This window comes from Prionailurus viverrinus, chromosome F1, assembly GCF_022837055.1.
Source record: "Prionailurus viverrinus isolate Anna chromosome F1, UM_Priviv_1.0, whole genome shotgun sequence".
NCBI classification, from domain to species: domain Eukaryota; kingdom Metazoa; phylum Chordata; class Mammalia; order Carnivora; family Felidae; genus Prionailurus; species Prionailurus viverrinus.
Window position 1 is genome coordinate 4,038,584 of NC_062577.1, and position 25,691 is coordinate 4,064,274.

The 25,691-nt window shown below is 41.2% G+C and overlaps 1 protein-coding gene across 6 annotated transcripts in view; it reads right to left on the minus strand.

The window, feature by feature from the left end:
- The window catches only part of SDCCAG8 (SHH signaling and ciliogenesis regulator SDCCAG8), a 249,215-nt gene that overhangs the window by 82,694 nt on the left and 140,830 nt on the right, over positions 1 to 25,691 (minus strand). For 3 of the 6 annotated variants that reach the window (XM_047840472.1, XM_047840471.1, XM_047840470.1), the window contains 2 exons: positions 8,730 to 8,857; positions 6,555 to 6,663 (listed from right to left, as the gene is read on the minus strand). The exons of 2 other annotated variants lie outside the window; for them this stretch is intronic. In XM_047840472.1, coding sequence (XP_047696428.1) covers positions 6,555 to 6,663; positions 8,730 to 8,857 — 237 coding nt within the window. The remainder of the gene's footprint in view (positions 1 to 6,554; positions 6,664 to 8,729; positions 8,858 to 25,691) is intronic. One more of the 6 variants, XM_047840474.1, reaches the window with a different exon arrangement.

Below are 25,691 nucleotides of genomic sequence, written 5' to 3' on the forward strand. Positions count from 1 at the left end.
TTTTAGGGTATCTCAACTAAGGGGATCATCAAAAATTCAGAATTATGGACAAGATTATTATTATTCATTACAGTTAAAAACCGGAAACATCTTAAATGTCTAATGAATTATGCATACAAATGGCTCCATTACAATTGTTTCCAGAGTAGTGATGCAGACACACATGTTCATTGGATAATATATGCAGTGTAACTCACTCACCAGGTAAACGTACACGTACAGACACATTTACATCCACACGCAAATTCACTGAAAGGAAGTATGCCACAGGTTAACAATAGTTAGCTGGATGGTGATGTCACAGGATATTTTTTTCTTTTTTTTTTTAATTAAAAAAAATTAAAAAAAAATTTTTTTTAATGTTTTTTTATTTCTGAGACAGAGAGAGACAGAGCATGAGTCGGGGAGGGGCAGGGAGCGAGGGAGACACAGAATCAGAAGCAGGCTCCAGCTGTCAGCACAGAGCCCGATGTGGGGCTCGAACTCATGAGCTGTGAGATTATGACTTGAGCCGAAGTCGGATGCTTAACTGACTGAGCCACCTTGTAGTTATAGCCAAATGCTCTATGAGGTTGTCGTACATGACCACAAAAATATAAATGTTATTTTGTAAAAGTATATACTATTACCAGGTATTTTATCGCTAGAATATTTTTTTCTGCTCTACATATTTTTGGGTTTTTTTTTCCCCTTTGCTTAAAATGCTGATTTGACTTCTAAGTTCCAATGTTCGATAAAAACTTTGTTAAGTGTACACAGACATCATGTCTTGTCTATCTGGGGCCCATGATACACTGAAAGAAATAGATTACAAAGTTCAGAGAGTAAACTTCCGGCACAAGTTTCTGTGTTAGTCTGAGATTACATTTGTGGCACGGTTATCCAGTGTCATATAAAAGAACAGATGACTCTAACGCATTTTCATCGAAAATTTAGGTAATTTCTGGCTTCACAGAAGCATGAACTTTCCCCTGCATTTTTATACACCAGTTATATTGTGTAATTGCATTTGCATGAAGTATGATATTTTACTACTATAATTAGGATTACAGCAATAACTGTTTTTTAAGGGAAAACACGACCCCGTCATTTTTTATTCTTTTAGATTCTCACTCGGCTTTTGGTGACAATTAGCAGAGGTCAGTATCAGTCGTTCCTTGTAGAATATAATTTTTGTAGCATCCCAACCTAACATCATCCAAACATGCCGGGGAAAAAAAAAATAGTTCAACCGGGTGTGTGTTCTTTACTTCAATTAAACTCACACAGTTGGATACCGACTGTTGCCAAAACAGTAATATAATTTATACATTATAGTCCACACAGTAAAACTACACTAAAAGTCATTTAACAATATTTATAACACCATAAAATACAGTGTTAAAATATATGAACTGCAATATGTACCAAAATTATAAAATTTGTTTCTCATCATCAGTGATTAAAACCAGGATCATTGCTCTAGCCTCAATACCCACAACCCTAGTGACAGATTAGAATTCAAATCTTAATGATCAATTTACAATTAACAAGATAGAAGTGAAACAAATTAAACCAACCATTATATATAACGAGACCCAATGGACTCCCATTGTTCCTCTTAATTACAAAACGCAAATCACAAATACACAATGGGCAGTGTTAGACATCAATCCACAAGCCTAGCAACCCAGAAAGTGACAATGACAGAAAAGAGAGGAGACGCAAAGCCGCATAGACCGGGGTTGTGTGCTCCCGAGCCCTTCTCTTCCACAAGCAAGTGCTGAGACCCTGCAACCCAGCACAGCCTTGATCTCCGCTCTGCAGCTGCCCGAGGCTCACCCCTCCCAGTGCCCAACTTTTCTCAGCTCTTTCCCAGGCCACGGTCAGAGCACAGCAAACCACACCACAAACATCTCACTGCTGATTCATCCAAGCGCCTGCGGAGAGGGAACGCTTCCCTCACTTGGATAAAGAGAAATCACAGTTGCACCAAGGATATTTAAATATCTCCACTTACCAACCTCAAAAACAAACCCTATCCCTGTAATAAGCTCTCGGGGTCCCGGGGAAGAGAGACGGAAGGGTAGCTAAAGTTTATGAGAGCGTCAACTAAAATCAGCCAGAATGTCTGCCCGGTGCCAATTAAGAGCAAAATGGAATTAATTCTCTCGTCTCGTGGTCAAAAAACAAGCTATGTAAAAGGCACAGGATCGGCAGTTCATTTTTAGTTTTAAAATGGGACGTGCCATTCACAAACCCTGGAGTTGCAGACACCATCCAGGCAGCATGGCACGCGCCGTGCAGAAAGTACCCTGCTAACGGCTGTGGAGGGCTTCCAGAGAACGGGAGCGATAGGACTTAAGTTACTTGGGGAGAAAACACATACATCAGACACACACGGAGAAACCGTTTCAAAACACTTGCCCAGAGCAGCCCAGCACGGGGCTGGGGTAAGGAGTTAGAGACCACGGAATGGTGAGCCCAGATTGTCAGCTTTCCTAGCGACTGCATGGGCTCCAGTCAAATGGCTGGATCTGTGAACTAAAAAATAAAGCTTATTATCAATGGTAAGAATCCATTTGGTTGGTATGGGATTATAAATAACATGGAACCCTTAGAGAAACGGCATGGGCAAGACGAGGGGAGCAACAAGGACTGTTTTAAATTGTTGACCGGCACAAAAGAAATACACCTACTTTTAAGAAAAATTGTACCATAGTACTCTGAGGAAAAGCCGGATCAAAATTACCATGTGGTTTAATTATTTTGGAGACTGAGCCTCCACAACGATGACAATTTTAGAAAGCTCAGAAAATTCCAAGGTTTTCCTCACCTCAAAGCACAGGAAAAATTATTTATCCCAAAAGTTTAGTATTGGGTATACAGAGGCATGCTCCTGGAGGTCTCCCATAAGGCTTAGTAAGTTTATAATCTTTTTTAAAAAAAGAAACACTTTGAGCCCTTCAAGTTCTATAGGTGAATTCAAAGCAAAAGGTAATGTCGAAATCACATGTTACATTTTATATGAATTTTGAAAATGTCCTAGGCTTCATGGAGGGAGCCAGCAGGAAAAGAGACTCAGTCAGTGGACAAGAAATTAAGAGTAAACAAACAAACAAACAAAAAAACCTTAAAATCACAGTTTAGCCTACTGACCACTTTCTTGTGAGATACACAAAATGAATACGTTGTAAACTTTGGGGGCTCCTAGAAGTCTTGCCTATAATAAGCAACAATTTTTTGAGTGCTTATGATTGCCAGGCCTTAGTTTTGGGTCCACTTGTAAAGTTACAGTAGACGCCTATTCTAATTCTTCAGATTTACAAAACAAGGCGTCAGAGCAGGACTTGAAACACAACCAGATCCACATTTCCCTGATCCTCCTTTGCCTTTAAAAAGTATTTCCTTGTGGTATAGACTTTGTGTCTGTCAGAATGGCACTCAGACCCTCCCTGGAAAAGACAATAATGGCTACATCAAAGTCAGATCCAAATCACCCCTGTCAAGACCCTTCCAACAATGCCATCGGCTACAGTTATATTTCTACGTATCGAGCACGGTGCCAGGTGCTTTACATATGCATGGCTGTATATATGCGTTCCCGTGTATCTCTCTATATTTCTGATTCCCACAACAGTCCCGCAACATGATTTTAGAAATGTTTTTCAGATGGAGAAGCTGAGGTTTGCAGAGATTAGGCAATGTACCCAAGGTCATGAAGCCCAGGGGCAGAGTGAGACTCAAACCTAGCTCTTTCTGAATTCCAAAGTGCCTTTTGCTGCACACCGCCTGTCATCAACAAAGGAACAGGTTGGGACCAGAGTCAGATTAGGATATGGGTGGGGGGGGAGGGGGTGAAACCACACTTGTTTCATTCATTCAGTCAGTAAATATGTGTTGCGTGCCATCTGTGTGTCAGGCATAAAGGAACACACCCAACTGACAAAGTAGTGGTCAGGAACCGGAGGCACCCTAAGCAAGAGGAGGTGGAGAGGGGCTGGGGTTCACTTTCACTGGATCAGTACAGGGTGAATGAACAGATCTAGAGCAGGAAAAAGAGGACCCAGGGCACAGGGCACAAGTTGACCCAGAGTCACGGATTTACCCTCACATGACAAGCATGCCTACTTCTCCATGGGCATTTTTTTTTTAAGTTTTTATTTATTTTGAGAAATAGAAAGCATTATGTGCGTGAGCGAGGGAGGGGCAGAGAGAGAGGGGGGGAGAGAGAGAGGGAGAGAGAGGGAGAGAGAGAGGGAGGGAGGGGAAAGAGAGAATCCCAAGCAGGCCCCGAGCTGTCAGACCAGAACCTGATGCGGAGCTCGAACTCACGAACCAACCCTGAGATCATGACCTGAGCTGAAGTCGGATGCTTAACTGACTGAGCCATCCAGGCGCCCTACTCCATGGGAATTTAAAGATTAAATTTTCTTTCCCAAACTTTCTTATCATAACTACTTTGGCCTGGATTTTCTTTGGTAGTAGATGTGAAATATTATACTTATCACAAGAAAGATCATTGGCTTCGGAACTAGAAATATCGAAGATAGAACTCGAGCTCTCCCACTTCTCAGCTATTTCAACACCCCGAGTATGGAGTCCCTCATCTGTAAAAGAAGGTAATAATTCCTGTCTCGGGGCGTCTGGGTGGCTCAGTCAGTTAAGCGTCCGACTTCAGCTCAGGTCATGATCTCACAGTTCGTGGGTTCAAGCCCCGCGTCGGGCTGTGTACTGACAGCTCGGAGCCTGGAGCCTGCTTCGGGTTCTGTGTCTCCCTCTCTCTCTGCCCCTCCCCTGCTCATGCTCTGTCTCTCTCTGTCTAAAAAATAAATAAAAACATTAAAAAAAAATTCCTGTCTCAAGTTATAAGAATTAAGTAACATATACCAAGCATATAGCAACTCCTCCTTTTGATACACTGCCGTTTCCCCAATTATGTCTCCTTAGAGAGCAAGATAATTAATAATCACAAAGCAATATTAAGATAACATAATCTTGTAAGTCCCAGATCAACTTCTTAAATTATACGATCCAGTTTGTTGTTGTTCTGTTGTTTATTTCTTCTAACAAATTACATACTTTTGGGTTTATGTGAGGCAAATCACACACTTCTAGTTAGCAGTAAGTACTGTTGATATATTATGAGAATCTCTTCCATGACAAAATCATTTGGGTTCCCTTGTCAAATTTCCTGAAAATATCTGGCATTTTAGCATCCTGAGCTTTTTCCCTACCCAAACAAGATATTTAATTAGCATTTGTTAAGAAGGTGCCCATGTCAGAGCACATTCTGGGTGCTTTATGGGAGCCTCTGTCTTTCTGAGAGCAGAAAGAACTGAGTTCATAACATAAGCCTTCTGATTCCCCCAAAAGATTCAGGGATGGGGATTCCATCAGCTAAGCCACCTCATTGATGCAGGAACGCAAGATGGGGCTCAGGGTCATCAGATATGCTCTGATCCTCCTGGAAATTCTTTCTGAATGAGATACCAAAGTCAGAAGTTTGTTTGCTGAGCACTACTGCTTGCTCTGTGTAGATCTAAGTGAGCTTCAGAAAAATACAGAAGAGATCTACAGGTTATTTTCCATTTGGTTATATTTTAATGTGATATCTGACAGCTTGTTAGTTACATGAATGATGCCTTTCGTAGTTGAATTCAAAGTGACTCTGTCCAACATCGTTCATTTACAAGAGGAAACAATAGTTCAAGCAGGTCGAATAAATTTGTCCGTGACTACACAGTTACTCTCAGAGCCAAGGTGAAAACTCGGGTTTTTTGTTGTTTTTTGTTTTTTTTACAATTTAGAGTCTAAAATAATTCATTCGCTAAAATAATCTGATTAGAAAATGTGCCAAAAATAATTAAGATCTCAATCAATGTATTTTATAAAAGAGCAGTGTACCAGGGCGGCTGGCTGGCTCAGTCAGTAGAGCACACGACTCTTAATCTCAGGGTGGTGAGTTTGAGCCTCACGTTGGGTGTGGAGCCTACTAAAAAACCAAATAAACAAAAACAGTGTACCTATAAAATGAATGATAGCTGTCCTAGTGAAACAATTTTAGGGGAAACAAAAGGATGGCTTGGGTTTATGTATTTTGAAGTATCCCCTACTTTCACTGTTATATGTACACATCTCATCTATGATCATTTGACCTAAACATAGCTTCTGTGTGCTCACGGAGAATCGTGAGAATAGATTAAAACATGAACTGTATTAACATAAGGCTTTCCAACTGTTTAACTTACCCACATCCTTTATTAGAATACCTGTCATATAGAATACCTGTCAATAGACTGTTGTGTTCTGAAGTTTCATAGTTATCAATTTTGAACATTAAAAAAGTCAAATAATAGTACGTATACATAATCATGAAAACACACCAGGGGGTCTGTATGGACAATCAAGAAAGTGTTCATACAGAGAAAATATTTTCACAGTTAACATATCAACACATATCTAATTTGACATTAGACTCTAAAATAGTGGAAATGCTGTTTTTTTTTCTTAAGGAAACAAACGATAGTATTTACACAAACAGTGCTCTGAAAGTATTCTATCATATTACTTACCTGCTTTTTTGGGAGATTTGTTCCAGTTTCTTGGCTAATGCACAGCACTCTTCCTTTAACTTTGTCAAAAATGTATTCTGGGAGGTCAGCAGTGAATACTGTTCATTTTCTAGAAATAATAACAAGCCCCGCCCCCCCACCAACATAAGATGTTTATGGTTGTGACAGCATGCTTCTGTATGTAGAGTGGTAAAGGTACTAAGACCACTACCCATTTCCTATAAGCCACTAGATCAATTTCAATGTCCTAAGTCGAAGCACCAGTCACCTGGCAAGACACTAAATCTTGGGAGGCATTAATTTTTCTAATAATTACACACCAGAAACATTTTTTATCATACCAGCTTGGGGTAATGTTTTAATGCGCTGATAAACTGTCAGAAACCTCAAGATGCTTATATCTTTGTAATAGGCAAGATATTATATTTTTATTTTGACAATTTTACTATAAACAGAGTGTCAAAAATCATCATGACTAGATAATTCAAAAACAAAATAACTGAGGAACTCTCTTGTATACTGTAACTCCTGCTTTGAGTTTCACATTTGCTCATAGATTTCCCTATCCCCACCCCTGGTATATAGTTCTTTCATTATGAAGGTGAAACACATAATTTCCTTAGAACTCAGCTTTCATTGTCAACAGCATGAGCTTCAAGGAAGATCTGGTCAAAGGAATTGAAGAGAGTGTGATATTTTCCTGCAAAATAAAAGGGAGTGCTCTTAAGGTGGTCTTAACAGTTAAATACTCTCACGTAGTGCTCAGAGATTCTGCCCAAGACCCCTCGATCGCCAGAATCCTGCAAGCAGGAAAGGCAAATGCTAATTTTTCCTGAAATTTCCTCCTTTTACTTTTAGTGGAAAAACATCTATTGAGTCTGGAAAGTGCTGGAGGGACTCATGTGAGCCGGTATGACATTTGCCTCTTTGTAAGCAAATCGATGATTTAGTGAATTTTACATGACCGATTTTCCACCTACAGGATAAGCAGTAATTTTTTAGCATGTCACCGAATGCAGTGCAATGAAATCATGTGCGAATTATCTTTAAGTGTAAGCTTTGCTAAGTCCCTTTATTTCTTTTCAATGTTAACTATCGATTGGCAAAAAGCATGCATCATCCAGAGCAAAATAAATCAAGGCACTAAAAACCAGGCAACACTTTTCTGGAAGAGACGGGATCAATTAAACTTTTGTTTTTAATAGTACAATCAGCTTGGAGTATGTGGTGCGGAATTATAATGACTGCCACTGTCTTGTTTTGACTAACACTGTCTGTGAACACACAACTCCAAAGTGAAAGGAACCACATAATGCTCTGACTGAACACATCAAACTGCCTGCTTGGAAAGTGCATTTTACTTTCAAATGCAAGGTAAAGAGTTACTGGCCAACTCAGTCTGCAAAATCGCGCCAACGTGATGAAAGATGGCAATTTTTAGCCAAGCTGCCAGCTGTGGTCAATGCCTTGTATTAGCGAATTTCCCCAGCAGTTTGAGAACTTGAAGAATGTGAAGGATTAAACATCACTCTAGACAGGGGCTGGGGGGAGGTGGGGACATCATACAAATGCTAAAAATGTTCGAAGCTGCAAAGATTAAATAAAGGAACATATCAATTTGGAGCCACTGAATTACATCCAGCTGCGACAGTGAATTAAGAACCGATTAATGGCTAAAGCTTTTCTCCAGTTTGGATGCTGAAGCAAACTCATTAGGCTTTTAGAGTAGCTATAATGTGTGTACTGTGGGAACTGTTCAATGCTATTCAGGAGACTCTAACTGTAAGCTCAGAGCATTTCCCGCAGAGCCTCTGATGCTATTTTCTTTATATAACATGTGTGCCTGAAAACCCAGCCAAAAACAAGCCCTTTGTTTTTCTACTTTGTTGTGGTCTCTCTCAGCTTTACGTTTCTTGAACACAGGTAAATAAACTCATAATCCAGATGGTGCAACAGATGTGAGAGCAGCACTCTGAAATCAACAGACAGTGGGCAATACTTTCCGTTTTCTCTTTTAAACGCTAACTAATATGTAATTCGGAATCTCCGGTGTAGTTAGCATCTGCTCCCTTCGGCCAGCCAAAGGTTACAGGTGTTCCTGATGTCATTTCACAGTAAGGCGTGGGCCTGGCTTGTGAGCGAGTGCCCAGGCTCTAATCTTCCCCTACCACCTACCAGTTTTGTCATGCTGGGCCTCCATTTGCTGTATCTTCTGTGTCAGCTCCTGCTCCCTTTGCTGGGCCTGAAGGGCTTGGGCCTTTGCTTCGTTGCTAAGCCTCTGCTGAATGCTATCTTTTTCCAGTCTACAAAGCAGAGAGGAGACAGACAGAAATTTAATCTGCAGATGCACAGGGCCTCCTCATTTCCCCTACAGACCCCAGAGAGCTGACGCGGTCGTCGATTGTGGGGCGTGAGAAGACAACAGTCTTTGTCGGACTCCCCCCACTCCCGCCCCCCTGGGGGGGAAGATCCAAAGGACCCTTCCTACTGTGGTAAATACGCGCCATAAATCTAACTGGACTCAAGGACGCAACTTTAAAAATCAAAAAATCGTGACACCCGAATATTGGTGTTTTGTAACTTTAAAACACAAACCCCCTCTACTGTAAGACTGTCAATATTGTGGTACCAGTTCATGTTTTATCTCTGGAATGGTATTTCCTAATCATCTTACGGTTCTAGGAAGAGCCTGATTCCATCCTCCAAACCCTAAACTCTCGAAACGAAGCGTTGGAGACGCTCGGGATGTAACGCAGGAGATTCTCTCCAGAAGCGAGGAAATGATTCTGCGGTATCACCTGCATGTTTTCGTTCAATGCCTTCACACATTAGGCCATATAATGTGAATCTAAACATGAATATGAAAATGAACGACTTCCCCTAGCGTGTCACAGTAGGGCCCCTTTGGGGTCACGTTGAAAGAAATGGCGGGATGAGGATATTCCATGGTCCAAGACAATATCCCACCCCGCTGTGACGGGATATTGACCCAGCAAGATGGGTCATGCCACTGAGTCCAATAACCCATCACCGTGGTTCTTAAAGAAAGAGACTGCCTGAACAATTAGAAGCTGACGAACGCAGGGGGGTCTCATAGCGGCGGCACCACGCACACACACACATTAGGTCGGTTCCTCATACTCTAAATATGGGTAAGTGAAATGAGGGTTTCCTTTAATTAACTGACTTAGTTATTTCTAACTCCTTATCTCCTTGTGGGCATTTCTCATCCGTGCTGTTTTAGTTTACTAATTGAGATATTTACTGCCTTGCCTTTGCCAAACTAAAAATAAACAATTCCATAAAGCTATCACTAGTAGTCTACATACCGCTGTGGAGCTTCAATTCATTGGCTTCTAATTATAAAGCAACATAAGGAAAGTCTGCGTTGAAATTGGTCAATGCATGCAGGAATGTTGTGGTGGAAAATTTCAGAAGGAAACTACACCCATATCTCACTCAAATGGAATCATCAGGAGTCCATGCTAAATGTGAAATAAGGTCCCTTCTGGTGCTTCTAATAACGACACCCCCTTGGATTTGCTCCAAGGTCTTGCTTCACACTCAGTTCCAAACTGGTATATTGCAACAAATAGATAGACTAGGCCACATTCTGCCTCCCCAGTCACACCGTGTCTTTTCTGCCCATGGATCATTGCATATGTCTCTTTGTTTTCCTGGGGTGTCTCCCCCCACCCATCCTGTTCCATGCCCCCCACCCCCACCCCATCGTTCTGTTCAGTATATACTGCTCTTTGAGGTGTCCTCAGAATTCTCCCCCTCTCCTTCCATTCTCTCCTAAATTATTCTTTCCCCCATGACCTAAGTACATGTTGCAAATGTATATGTCCTATGAGATAGCATTTAGCACACTTGCGTTATTGGTTTATGTGCCTGGCCCTTTTTGTCATCTTTGTCTCTTTCTACCCTGAGCGCTGCTCAATACTTGGCACATGAGAAGTGGGCAGTGAACACTAATGAACGGATGTTCTTATACCCTTGCTGTGGGGGAAGGGTGGATGCACCTTCAGTGAGGTTGGAGAATCTGCTCATGTCTCAGATGAGGAGGCAAAGCTTTTCAGACATGTTAAAAAGGAAGAGTGCCTGGAAGAGAATAGCTCTAGTGGCTTTGCCAGCTGGAGACCATGCTGCTGAAGGAATCAGCCAAAAAAGAGCACTGTGGTCTCTTCTACTGAGTAACCACTCCCAGGTCAGACCCCTGGTTATGGGTCTGAGACCCCTAATAACTGGGTAGCCGTACTATGCACTGCTCAAAACCAATACCTATTTGAGAGTGAAAAGGCGTACTATTAGCACATCGAGACAACAGTCATAACTGGGGCTACCCTTTGCAAACTGGGGCTATGGGTCCCCTCCGTAGGGGTTGCCAGCCTCAACATCAATTTTCAGCATGAGAAGTTGCCTAATTACTGATATTCCAAATTTACTATAGAAAAATACTTAGGGGCGCCTGGGTGGCGCAGTCGGTTAAGCGTCCGACTTCAGCCAGGTCACGATCTCGCGGTCTGTGAGTTCGAGCCCCGTGTCGGGCTCTGGGCTGATGGCTCAGAGCCTGGAGCCTGTTTCCTATTCTGTGTCTCCCTCTCTCTCTGCCCCTCGCCCGTTCATGCTCTGTCTCTCTCTGTCCCAAAAATAAAAATAAATGTTGAAAAAAAAATTAAAAAAAAAAAAAAAAGAAAAATACTTACTGTTATTGCGGTTCTCATTACAAAATGAGACCATTTAAAAGAGTAGTCTACCAACAAACGTTGAGCTACACATCAACTTTTGTTTCTTGACTCCTTCCCCAATTTTTACTCTATTTAAGAAATGACATGTGATTTTATTATTTTTAATTGAGGTATAATTGACATATAATATATTGGTTTCAGGTGTAAAACATATTCGATATTTGTACATAGTACAAAATGATCACAATAATACTAGTGACCATTTCTTTTCATTGCATAAAAACACAGCCTGTCTTTACTTTCCTATTTCCTCCCTTCAGTCCCCTTTCCTGCTATGTTTGTTTGTTTGTTTATTTAGGGTTTATTCATTTTGAGAGAGAGAGAGAGAGAGAGCACGCAAGCAGGGGAGGGGCAGAGAGAGAGGGAGAGAGATTGAATCTCAAGCAGATTCTGCACTGCCAGCACAGAGCCCGACATGGGGCTAGAACCCATGAACCATGAGATCACAACCTGAACTGAAGTTAAGAGCTGGATGCTTAACTGACTGAGCCTCCTCCCGGGCACCCCTCGAATCTATTTATTTGAATCTGCTCACATTATAGCTGAAAAAAGAAATTTGCTCAAAGGTTACATTGTAAGTGATGTGAAGGCAGAGATGGGATTTGAAATACAGTAGAACCCTGGATTGCCAGTAACTTGTTCTGCAGGTATTCCACGAGACGAGCAAACATTTCTAATAAATTTTAATGTGATAAACCAGCGATGTCTTGCACTATGAGTAGTATGTGAAGCCAAATGTCACATGATCACAACAGGAGCCAATGGTTCTTGAAATTTACTTTGATGTACAAGTGCTTTGGATTACAAGCATGTTTCCGTAACGAATTATGCTTGCAAACCAACGATCTACTGTATTCTGATTTAAGGAAGCCTATTTTATGACACTCCAGAGGCAATGCAATAATGGACTGAAAGAGTAATAAAAACCACTTAGGTAGCCAAGGGAGGGATTAGAGAAGAATCTGAATCAATTCATTTAATATTTATCATAACCCCATAACGTGAAAGACAGTCTGCTAGGCACCGAGTCAAATAAAGATAAGTATGGCATAGTCCTTGCTCCTAACAGGGAATTCAAAATGGCTAACATAGAAAGTAGAGGGTGCGATACACCACAAGAAAGCTACAAGGCAAAAACTTCCGAGGCAGAGAAAATGAGAGGTTAATCCCAGCTGGGTGTGAGCGCATCATGAAGGGTAGCTGAGCCAGTCTTCCCCAACCGGTTTTCTTTCAGTTCTCATTAGAAACACTGATGATCTCACTCAATCCAACTTGAAGTTAGCCATATTTTTAAATTGGAAAGCAATGGCTGTAAAGAAGAATTTCTTGGTTGTTATTAAAATGAGGCTGGCGTGCCTGGGTGGCTCAGTGGGTTAAGCGTCTGACTCTTGATCTCGGCTCAGGTCTTGATCTCATGCTTCATGAGATCGAGCCCTGCATCAGGCTCTGTGCTGACAGCACGACTTTGCTTGGGATTCTCTCTCTCTCTCCCTCTCCCTCTGCCCTTTGTCCGCTCATGCTCTTTCTCTCTCTCAAAATAAATAAATACACATTTTTTAAAAATGAGGCTGAAAGATTTATTCATAATAGCTAAAAATTGGAAACAACCTAAATGCCCACTAGCTGCTAAATGGATAAACAAATTGTGGTGTGGCCGTACAACAGGGAACTAGGAATAGCAGGAATAAGAAGAAACAGGCTACCGTACGTATGACACATGGGTGAGCGTCAAAAGCAGTATGCTTAGTTAAAGAAGCCAGACGCCAAAAACATATTGCGTGATTTCATGAACATGACATTCTAGGAAAGTAGGCACCACAGTGACATGTCAGTGCTGCCAGGACCTAAGGATCAGGGAGGGGTGCAAGGAAACAAAGGGGCAGGAGGGAAACTGGGGGTTGATAGAAATGTTCTCTATCATGATTACGATGGTCCCACATCTGTGTCCATTTGTCAAAATATATTTCATTACACACCTGAAACTGGTGATGTTTAGTATATTTAAATTCACCTCAATAGGGCTGATTTTAAAAAGGAGCAAAGGGGGCACCTGGGTGGCTCAGTCAGCTAAGCCCCTGACTGTTGACTTCGGCTAAGGTCATGATCTCATGGTTGGTGAGTCTGAGCCCTGCATCTGGCTCCATGCTGACATTGCAGAGACTGCTTAGATTCTCTCTCTCTCTCTCTCTCTCTGACCCTCCCCTGCTCATGGTCCCTCTCTCTCTCTCTCTCTCTCTCCCTCTCACCCTCTCTGTCTCTCTCAAAATAAATAAATAAATGTAATAAAAAAAAAAAGGAGTAAATGTGCTAGAACAAGAACAGCTACCTTCTCCAACTTATTCACAATCACTGGTGGCCATACATGCACTCTGGTGGGCATGTCAGTGTTTTCTTGGTAACAACTGAGAGCTAAAGGAAATTAACAAGCACTGGATAGACCTCAAGCGTGGACTAAGTACACACAGAGGCTTTGTCACTCCTTTTTTCCAATTACAGTTCTGGTGATTATATTTTCTTAAAGTGGCTATGATGATATTTACCATCCCATTAAAGAAATGGACTGAAGAATTAACTTTATGTTTCTGATCCTCAACTTTATCATTTATTATTTTAAATCCCACTATTTTAAAAATACGCATGTCACCAAGCAAAAATGACTTATTAGAACTTTTTAAAAGACATTTAAAATTTTAGGGGCCTCTGGGTGGCTCAGTTCGTTAAGCATCCGACTTTGGCTCATGTCATGATTTCGCAGTTCATAGGTTCAAGCCCCACATTGGGCTCTGTGCTGACAGCTCAGAACCTGGAGCCTACTTTGGATTCTGTGTCTCGCTCTCTCTTTGCCCCTCCATGGCGCGTGCTCTGTCTCTCTCTGTCTCAAAAATAAATAAACTTAAAAAAAAAAAAAAAGTAATACGAGGTTTTCCAATGTGTTAGAAAGAAAGATAAAACTGGAAAAGGAGAAGTCATTTCACCTGAAAAGTAATTTTCAGGGGTGCCTGGGTGGCTCAGTTGGTTAAGTGTCCAACTTCAGCTCAGGTCATGATCGCTTAGTTTGTGAGTCCAAGCCCCGAATTGGGCTCTGTGCTGACAGCTCAGAGCCTGGAGCCTGATTTGGATTCTGTGTCTCCCTCTTTCTCCCTACCCCTCCCCACTTATGCTCTATCTCTCTCCCAAAAATAAATAAACATTAAAGAAAAATGTATTAATTTTATAACTACATTGAGGGACTAAAGTTTCTGGTGACCCTAAAGCTCATCAATGAGTCTGGGACAGAAATGATGAAAGCTTCAAGTCTAACCCGAGAATGAAACCTGTAGTGGCAGTGATTTGAGGCTCCAATCCCATCTGCCATGTTTCTAGTCTCCTTTTCACTGACAACTGACATTCTAGTGTTAAACATACTTTTGGTTAAAAGGTCTTTCCCTCGTAAAGTACAGTACAGAGAGTTTTGTGACAGCAGAATGTCAGTATGACGAAACTTATGAGACCCTTTATAACATGCTTATTCACCAAGAGCCATAGCTGATGGAATTATATAGAAAAGCAGCAGCAGGGAGGCGTGGGTGTTATTGTGAGTTAAGACACATCATGTCCATTTGTCCCAAGATTGGTGATATTATCTTTGATCACTTGGGTAATGTCATTGGTGTGTTCTAAAATGTTTAATAACTGGTCTCCAGGGTTGGGGGGGGGAGGGAGGAATTGCTTATTTGTAGTGTTTACCAATTTTAAGTGTAAATACTTCTACTGTGGCCTATTTCAAGCTACTAGAGTGACATCACTGAATAGAGAGTTGTGAAGAAATGCGTACCGTTGGCTTTCATAGGCTGGCATGAGCCAGCCCTGACTCACCACTGGTTAGGTGGTCTCTCCCGGGCTTCTCCACTGTAATGTTACTCTTTCCTTCTTTGTAATCAATGGGTGATTTGTTGGGAGATGTTAAGACCATGTGAATACCCTATTTCTCATTAAATTTTCAGTTAATAGTTTTACATCCCATGGTTACTCCTGTGTCTAACAGTCTTTTTTATTTATTAATTAACATTGTGCTGTAAAAAAGGGCCTTCCTTTCTCTCTCATTTATTAATTTATTGATATCAGCATGGAATCCTGGATTCCTATTTTATTCAATGGGTTGCAAACTATTATGGCCACCATTTATTTATCAATTCATCCTAGATTTGGCCAGTGGGAACCCCTTCAAGCTGTTTCCTATATTATATCTATTAGTCTTTAAAACATTTTTTTAACATTTACCCATTTTTGAGAGACAGAGAATGAGCAGGGGAGGGGCAGAGAGAGAGGGATAGACACAGAATCCAAAGCAGGCTCTAGACTCTAAGCTGTCAGCCACAGAGCCCAATGCAGGGCTTGAACCCACAAACCGCGAGATCAGGACCTGAGCTGAAGTCAGACATTTAACCAACTAAGCCACCCAGGTACCCCATATCTCTCTATTATTCTTAAACATCTTGGCTTTGTATCCCCACAAGATGTTGCAGGTTCATCTGGTACTATCCCTGTATCAGTCATCCAATCAGCATTTGTCCAAGGAACTCTTCTGCCTTTTAGTGGAGAATGGTACTCAGAAACCAAGATCCGTCACCAGGGGGTACACATTGCTACTGAGAAGTTTGCTTCTAGGTCACTTTAGTAGACAGAACCAGGATAAGAATATATGTATCAATGTATGAATATATATTTATAAATATTTTTCTATGTATGTTCATATTAATAATACATGCACGCTAATGTTCTCAATTCCAATCCAACAACATAGATAAAACCCAGTCTCCCCTCCTTCCGCCACTAACTTCTTTCCTCAACAGTGAGAAACTTGGTTCCCATTATCTTCACCATATTTATCTTCAACATTTGTTCAAACTTACGCAGTATACACAGAAAGCACTTTCAAAATTTCTAATCTACTACAGAAAGCAAATCTATTACCTAGGATTAAATATTTGCCTACAGTTTTATTGCTTCCTTTTGTGTTTGTTTGTTTTACAAATGCATCCACACCATTTTCGGTTGATTTTCTTTGTGTTCTGGGAAAGTTACATCTAGAGAGGCAATAGAGTACAGTAGAAAACTCGCACAGCTGCAGTGTCAAAACATGGCATTCACTGTCTTATTACTCATGTGGCCATGGACACGTAACTTAATTCTTTTAATCCGGGGGTTCTTCGTTCAAATAAGGCAGAAAAAAAATCCTGCCTTAAAGGATTAATAATTTCAATAAGCTGTTTACTTATTATTGTTTTTACCATAAGCTAAGCTCTTTACATTTATCCTTTTATTTGATCCTCACGCCCTCTGAGGTAGGTTCTATTATTATCCTTTCTCTTTAAAGGGGGAACTGAGGCCTAGAAAGTTTATCCTACTTGTCCAAAATCTTCCAGTTATTAAGGGGCATAGCCAGGCGATCCAGGCCTGCCTGACTCTCAAGTCCACAGTATAAATCCCTATACTTCAATCTCTTAGTTTATCCAGGGGTGCAGGGAAATGAGAGAAGGTTAAAAGGATAACAAGAGTCTCATTTCAATTATCCAGAAGTGTGTGTCTTTTAATACTTATATTACCCATCTTGACAGCCAAATTCCAAGACAGCTGTCCTTCTCCTTTTCAGTTTGTCCCATATGTTATTGGATCACTTTCTCTTACAGTGACACAACCAATTAGTTGTATCCTCCTTAAAGAAATACAGTGATCTTTACAAAAACACTGAAAGTCACGCAAATATGCTTCTGCCCTAAAGCTGGTCACAGAGTCCTAGAGAAGATAAGACACACACATCTTATCTGGAACATAAGTACCTAAAAAATAGAGACCTTGGTTTTGTTCACTAATTTATCCCAAGAGCCTGGAATGGTGCCTGGAACATAGTTGTGTGGTCAACAAATATTGGATAGATGGTTGGATGGATGGGTGGATGGGTGGATGGATGGATGGATGGGTGGATGGGTGGATGGATGGATGGATGGACAAATGAATGAGCAACTGTTAAGAGATGGAAAGTACTAAGTGTCCATACAGGTTTAAGGGTCCTCCTGTCTACTGATCAGAAGAGAACAGGATAAGATAACCCTATTTTGGCCAACAATTTGATTTTATTTTTATTATTGTTCTTGACAATAATAACAAAAGAAAAACAATAGTGAAATTAGTAGACAACATGATGTCTTCCATATTTGACAAGAACAAAAACTCCTGTACTTGTTTACCACTAACAGGAGCTGTGTTCTTATAGTGAAGCAAATGTAGAAATACTAGGATGTAACAAACAGGGCTAAAAAAATCCAAGAGGAGTAGCTTTCAGGAACCCCTACTTCCTCAAGTATGTGAAAAAACCCTAATGGCATCATACATATTTCTCGAGTAAATTATTTCTATTTTCTTCACTGCAAAGTATGTCAGAATTTTAAGTACAATGTTGAAAGATGAGTTATCCGATTAGAGCGTGAGTCACTTCTAGGAAAGGAAGCAGAAACAGAAAGGACATCAACTTCTTTCAAAGGAATAAACACAAAAGAAAGGAAATAATTAACAAAAACATGCCTAAAAATAATTTTCTCTCCAAAAGTGTTCTCTTATAGTAGCTCCAAACTGATTTGAAAACTCTGTCAAGGCAACGGGGGCCGTGCTTGACTAGATACTGCCTGCTTCTATTACATCTCGTGTGCAACTCTCATTTACTGAAGACAGAACCAGAGACTCTTACCAACTGAACATCCTCCCACTTCCATGCTTTCTGTGTTGCAAAGAACATTCAAATGCATTGACCGCCTACTCTTCATAACAATTCTGTATGGCAGGGGGATGGAACAGACATTCCTGCTTGATACAAGAGGCATCCCAAGTTTAAAGAATTAAGGGATTTGCTCAATGGTGCACAGCTTGTGGTAAGTGACAGACCCAGAACCAACACCCGTCTTCTCGATTCAAGTTCAGTGTACTTCCATTCCATGGCATTGCCTCACATGAGCGGTTTCGTCAGATTCGTATTGCTCATCCATTCAACAAATACTTAAACGCCTACTTCGTGCCAAGCACCAAAGTGTGAGGATGCATCAGTGTACAAGACACAGACCATGACTGTGCCTTCAGAATTCATGGTCTAGTGAAGAAAACAGACAAGAAAGAACAACCAAAGTAGAATGGTAAGTATTAAAATAGGGCTAACTACGTGCTATCATACAGGCAGATGGGACAGGAGTTGGAGAGGGGCAAGGTACCGTCAGGGAGGATTTGGGGAAACTTAAAAAATCAGAGGCTTAAAGTGAATTGTAATTAGCCATCCAAAGAATGAGAAGAATATTGTTACAAGTGAAGTGGACAACATGTACAAAGATTCGAGGAGAGACAACCAGGTGCCTCTGGAAAATTGCAAACGGCCTTGGCAGGACTGAAGGGTGGAATACACACGTTGCAGGGTGGAAGTTAGCTGCTGGTAGAAGGAGATTGGAGAACGATGAGCCTGAAGCTGTAGGCAGGAGCCAGAACATGAAGCTATTTTTAAGGACTTCATCCTGAGGAAAATAGGGAGCCAACGTAGGGTTTTAAGCAGGGGAGTGTTGTGATCACACTCAGGCTTCAGAAAGATCCCTCTGGCTGCGGTGTGGAGAACAGATGGGAAAGGGACAACATTAGAAGCAGGGAGAGCACTTATTACTACAGCAATAGCAAGAGCAATTTCTGAAATTGTTTCATAGACATGGTAGATACCATAGGTAGATACTGAGACTGAACAGCCACCAAATGTACGTTTCAGTAATTTTCACCCTTAAAACTTTTTGAGAGCTCAGAGGTCTCTGATGCATAAGTGGTTGTAAATATATCCTATTTTACAACATCATGGGCCCAGTTCACCAGACCAAAGAATAAGAACAATTATGCTAGTGCATAAAATAAATTAGATCATGATTTTGCCTTTGCACCTTCAGATTGCCAAAATATTCATAGTTTCCATCTCTAACCTTTCTACATAAACTAACTGCTTTGGTCCGTTCTTGGCTTTCCTCTCTGAAAAATGTCAGCTGATCTACACAGTCCCAGTAATTAATCCTTCTGATGAGTAACTTCAAATCAGACATCGGTAGGATCAATATATGTCATAATGGCATTTCTGTACCCTGTCAATGGATATACACCATTGTCCAGTTGCGTACAACTGACTGAAAAAAAGCTTCTATTTTATTATTATATGTTTTTGAAATTTATTTATCAGATCCATTAGTAAATGAGGAATGTGTCGGTCACTTTGTGGCTACTAAACTCATTAAGAAATATGCTATATAGCAAGAACTACAATTATTAAATTCATTTTATAGAATCTTCTTTCTCAAGCACAACATAATGCTTCATTTATCTTGAATGTGGAGAGATGAGGTGTCCCCACTTGAGAGAATTTTCCAGGTATCAGACCCACAGAAATCTGACCAGTTCCAGCGGAAATATGTCTAAAATATTTATTTATCATGACTCTTTTTCCTTAAGCAACCTATAGCAAATATAACCAACTCCACTTGATAATCAAGGTCATAATTTCAAATGAGGAAGGCCCACGTGCTGCTACTATTGTCCCGGCCAGGACGCGCTTAGGGATCACCGTTCACTGTTGTAGCTGCTGGAGGCTATCACAGTGACTGGAAACAGAGGCACTTTGTAATAGCTGTTGCACGAAAATCTCAGGGGCTATTCTGAAGATCCAGAAAGCAAATGGAAGCATACTGATCTGCTTCTTATAGTGCTTTTTTATTGGTTGTTTTGCTATGATTTGCTGCCATGCTTTCATTTCGTTTGGTTTTGCTTCTTAAAAGTCTTGGTTTATAGCTATGTATCAAATGGCTGAATTTACCGAAGTCTGAGTTTGAGTAAGTGGGGACATGCTGTAGTAAAGACTCATAGAGTTTTCAATGTCCCTGAACTGGTGTGCTTTTGGTCAAACACCCAATACGTTTGAACCTGGAAATCAGGACTGTGTTCTACTGACTAACCTTGGCTGGATAACAAAGCTAGAGTTAGTTCATTTTTAAAACTTGATTGAGATCTCTGGAAACTGTCCAGTTTTCCACAGGATTCTGGAGCTGAAAAGCACAATTATATTTACAGAAGACAAAACTGCCTGAAGCCCGCGTGCTCCGGTTCCCACCTGTGTTATCCTCTCACTCTTCCAAATAAGAGAAGCATGTTCCTGCCCCAGGGCTCAGGTCATTTTCTCCTTCAAAACATTTTTCCCTTTTAGTCATTTTATGGTTTAACAGGATTATCTATTTGCCTTGGAACACATACTTATAACTATTCCTACCTGCCTTCTGAAAGGTTTCTTCTCTGCAGTAATGTAAGTGTGTGTTGGGTTTTCTGCTTCCTTGGTCGTTGATAGGCCGTCACGCTCACCATTCCTATGGCTGTGGAGCCGCCCTTTCTGTTCCTGAAGACCAGGTTCTACCTTTATTCTAAGTCTACATGCAAACTCATTTCTACAAGGTAGCCTGTTCTGAGCTTATCCAAAACGGGAATCCGTGTCCCGAGAAAAGGAATAGGAGGAACTAAAATCCTAAAGGGCCTTTAAAAACAATGCTTTTGCCATTGGCCTTGAGGCCTTGGCATGTAAGCCCACTGCCAGCAGGGCTGGGCCACTCATCTGCACGCAACGAGCCAGAGGTTAAGAGCTCAGACCTTGGTGTCAGCCAGCCTTGGCAGGGGACTCCCAACCTGCCCACTTCCTGGCTGTGCACCCTAAGCAAGTCACTTAGCCTATGACTCAGTTTTCGCAAATGTGAAATGGGGTTAATGACAGTACTGCTCCCTTAGGAACACCAGGATGTTATATGTAAAACGTATGTAGTACAGCACTGACATACCTGTGTTCAAAAATATGAATCGGTACCATCAGTAGTCTCATTGCTACTTCCTAGAAGATGATGATTCAAAGTATAACAATCAGAGGCACCTGGGCAACTCAGTTGGTTAAGTGTCTGACTCTTGATTTTGGCTCAGGTCATGATTTCAGGCTTGTGAGATCGAGCCCCATGTTGGGCTCTGTGCTAAGCATGGAGCCTACTTAAGATTCTCTCTCCCTCTCTCAAAAAATACAAAATAAAAAAATAATAAAACAAAGTCTAACAGTCAATACAATTATCTCAAAGACTAGCTCGAAGAAACAATAAAAACAATACAAAATTTCCTCAATTTACTGATAAAAGCAATGGGAGGAGTGGTATTGCAGAACGGATGTGAGTTTGGGCTTTGGACACACACAGACTAGCTTTGGGCCCTGGCCCTACCTGATACTAGCCGTGTGCCATTAGGTGGGACCTCAGCATTAAGTTCATTTTCTCATTTAATGAAACGATGTTATCCGGAGACTGAGGCAACCTATATAAAGCAACCAGTAACATCTGGCCCAGACCACCCTTTGGAAAATGTCTAAATTCAACTAACAGCCTGGCATCACGTTATTTAATCGTCAATTTGATTTTTCAACAGCTCTAAGGTGTAAGGACAAAGACGCAACAGTAAGATACGAAGAACTCACTCCAGCGTGCTGCGGGTACAGCTAAGAGTTCAGCTGTCCTTCAGAGAATGACCAGTAAATCGCAGCTTCCTCTCTCCTCCTCCCCTTCCTGCTCCAAGTGGCAGTCTTTCAGAAAAGGACTAATCAAAGACAGGCCTAGCTCCTGGCTCCAAAACTACAGAAGAAGCTGACATGATTTTCTTGTTTTTATAGAATGATGCCAATTATTGTAGAAAGAGAATTCAGGGTTAATGCTCATGAGAAACCCAATGGCATCCATACTGGGTGTTGTGGGGAAGCTGGGAAAACTGAAAACAAGAGCTTAGGGTTCCAATGGTTCATACAGCAGCCACAGGCCACATGTGGCTGCCGTGCACCCGACACGTGGCTAGACTGAAGTGAGATGCTCTGTATGTGTAAATAATATGCACCGGACTGTGGAGAATTGGTGGGGCGGAGGGGGGGGAAGTGGCAAAGCAGAAAAATCCGATTAATTTTTATTGATTACATGTTCAAGGATACTATTTGCTATATTGAGTTAAATAAACTATTAGAATTAATTTCACCTTTTAACATATGGCTATTTAGGGGGCCTGGGTGGCTTAGTCGATTAAGTGACTGACTCTTGATTTGGGCTCAGGTCATGATCTCATGGTTCGTGAGTTCAAGTCCTGCATCAGACTCTGCACTGTCACAGTGCAGAACCTGCTTGCGATTGTCTCTCTCTCTCTCTCTCTCTCTCTCTCTCTCTCTTCCTCTCTCTGCTCCTCCCATGTGCTCTCTCTCTCTCTCAAAATAAATAAATAAACTTAAAACAAAATTTTAAAAAAGAAATAAAATACAGCTTTTTGGAGATGTTTAATTAAGTATGTGGTTTGCATTTTGTGGCTCTCCTTATATTTACACTGGACAGTGGGGGCTTGAGCATAACTCCTTTGTCTACTCCCCCAGAGCACAGAATCATTTTTAATCCTGATGTAGCACAAATCAAAATAACCATGTGGCCAAAACCTGCTAACTTCAAATGCCTCATGAAGATATCAAATCACATAATTTTTCTAAAGAGCAAAAACTATTAAAATGACATTTTTTAAACCAAATTTCTCATTTAAGTCAGCCAGTCACCATCGCTTGAAAGGAGAAATGAAGGAGAATTATGACAGAAAGCTAAGAACAGCTGAAGCTGAAGCAGTTACCATATTACACAAATGTAAGCAATGAGATCTTTGAAAAAAATCAAATCTGGTTTGAAGCACCTCCCAAAATACATATTCATAATTAAAATTAAATTATAAAGCATATTAAAAAATTATTCCATACAGCCAAGCTGGCAAATTATAGAAAAATATCCAGTTATGAACACGCATTAAGACTCCTAATAAGTTAATGTGCATACGGTTGGAAAATCTTTATCGTTTAATAGTATTTCTATAATTGTTACGTGGGAAATAACAGATTCTCTAAGAGATTTTCCCCCACAGGTTTCGTCCCTGAATCACCAGTAATCAACCTTGTATCATTCATTACTTGTTTCTACTAAAAACCAGCACTTTCAAAGTTGATTAAGAGGACGATGTAGCCGTATTCGTCCATCAGCTTGTCAGCCAATTTAATAAACTATCCCACCACTTGGTGAGCTAATCTGTGGCCTTTGTAGTTTTCGCTTACTGCAAAACATAATCTATACTTTGTGGGATTCAGATAAGCCAATGAATGGTTTCAACTCTCTACAAAAATTGCTGGAGTTTATCTGTTGGAAGAAACAGAATTCAAGAACCCAGAAAAGGGAAGGGGAGGGGTGGGTGGGAAAGCCAGGACCACACATAGAAAGCCCAGTCCCAGCCATCATGATCACTGCAACATCATTATTTACCGAAAATCTTACCAATAGGAGCTGCTGGAAGTAATTATAAATTATAGGCACCTCCAAGTGTATTTACAGGAAAATTAACACATTAGGAGTGCTAAACTTCTCGACTTCTAGAGCTTACTATCCATGAGTTGCTCCATTTCTTCAGACTACAGGAAAAGATACACTTAGAGGGGAGGAATCTTGGTATAGCAAGAGTTGAAGGAGAAGAAGCTCTCTTTCAGAGTCCGATTTAGGGGCCCATACTCTGAATCTGTGCCAATAATCCCCAGCAGAAGTTTGTCTGAAAGGATTTATATCCAAAAGCATCCATGATATTTTATTCTATGAAATCTGATTCCAAGAGTCAGGCTCTGAGAGGTTCCTAATTCTGATCAACTAGTTACTTGTCACCTTTATTTTCAAGAGCTATTACCAGACAAAGGCCAAGTTGAAATGGTAGCCATGGAAGGAGTCATTGTCATGTGACTCTGGCACAGCTAACTGCTCAAGTAATGGTCAGAGATGCTCCCCGACGCTCGCCCCGCTTTGGAGGACAGACAACCCAAACTGAAGGGTACCCACCCACCTGCTCTCTGCATGAATGGGAGGTAGGGGGCAGGGCCAGGGAGAGAAGTTCTAGAGGTACTGATAAAAACACGTCCCATGTGGTAATTCTGTCACCCCACCACAAATTAATTTAGATTAGTTTTTCCCAAAGTGTGTTTCTCTTTTTTAATGTTTACTTACTTATTTTGAGAGAGAGCAAGACAGCACATGCACACGAGCTGGGGAGGGGCAGAGAGAGAGGAGAAAGAGAATCCCAAGCTGGTTCTGTGCTGTGAGCACAGAGCCTGATGCAGGGCTTGATCCAATGAACTGTGAGATCATGACCTGAGCCAGAATCAAGAATCTGACACCCAACCGCCACCCGGCCACCCCCCACAAAGTGTATTCCTAAAAAACCTGATTCCTGGGAGAGAAATGTGGAGATTTAATGGAAGAGTTTCCATGAGTCATATACATTTGGGAAATGCTGAAAATAGAAATTCCTCTCGAAGAGTCACAGTGTGCGTTAGTGAGCATTTTGAAGGCTGTCAAGAACCCTATTTAATTTAACTTTCCAAAAGGAAGTGGTCACAGGATTGATTTTCTCACAACACCTACCATCACAGGCAATATAGGAAGTATAATGCATAAACCGGTCCGGGAGCCTAATTGCTGAGGCCTGAATCCCTACTCTACCTAATTGCCAGCCCTGTGACCCTGGTCAAGGTAGTAGCCTCCATTCAACTCAGTTTTCTTATCTGTAAAATGGGCCTCATGTCAAGAATCTACCTGAAAGGCTCTTGTGGAGATTAAGGGAGTCAATGTGAGTAATGTTCCAAAAGTTTTAATTGATGTTTGTAAGGTACAGCTCTTTTATTTGTTTGTTTCAAGAACCAGTAACCATGTGGGAAGGCCCAAAAAGAGACTTATTTTTCCTTTCAGCAACATGTTGTGCAAGACTTCCACAGAAAGATTTTGATAGGTTTATTCAGACCAGTCCTATTATCACTGAATACCAGGGGCATATAACATGGACTACCAGAAGGAGCACTGGACTAAGAGCAAGGGGACGGAGAGCCCACGTTTGGCTTCCACGAAGAACAGTTGACCTCGGGCAAGTCCCTGGGCCTCACTGCACCTCAGCTGTCACACAAGAGAATGAGGGTTGGACTAGATGGGTAGTTTCACAATTCATCCACTCACAATGTGAGTTAAGGAAGGTTTCTAAATCTAAATACTGTTTTCTAGATTACACACACACACATACACACACACACACACACACACTTATGTACACCCTGTCCACTAGGTTGTTAGATACTGTAAAGAAGGATCACACCCTCTTCATTTAAAAAACCTACAGCAAAGGGGCACCTGGGTGGCTCAGTCGGTTAAGCGTCCGACTTCGGCTCAGGTCATGATCTCGCAGCTCGTGAGTTCAAGCCCCGCATTGGGCTCTGGGCTGACAG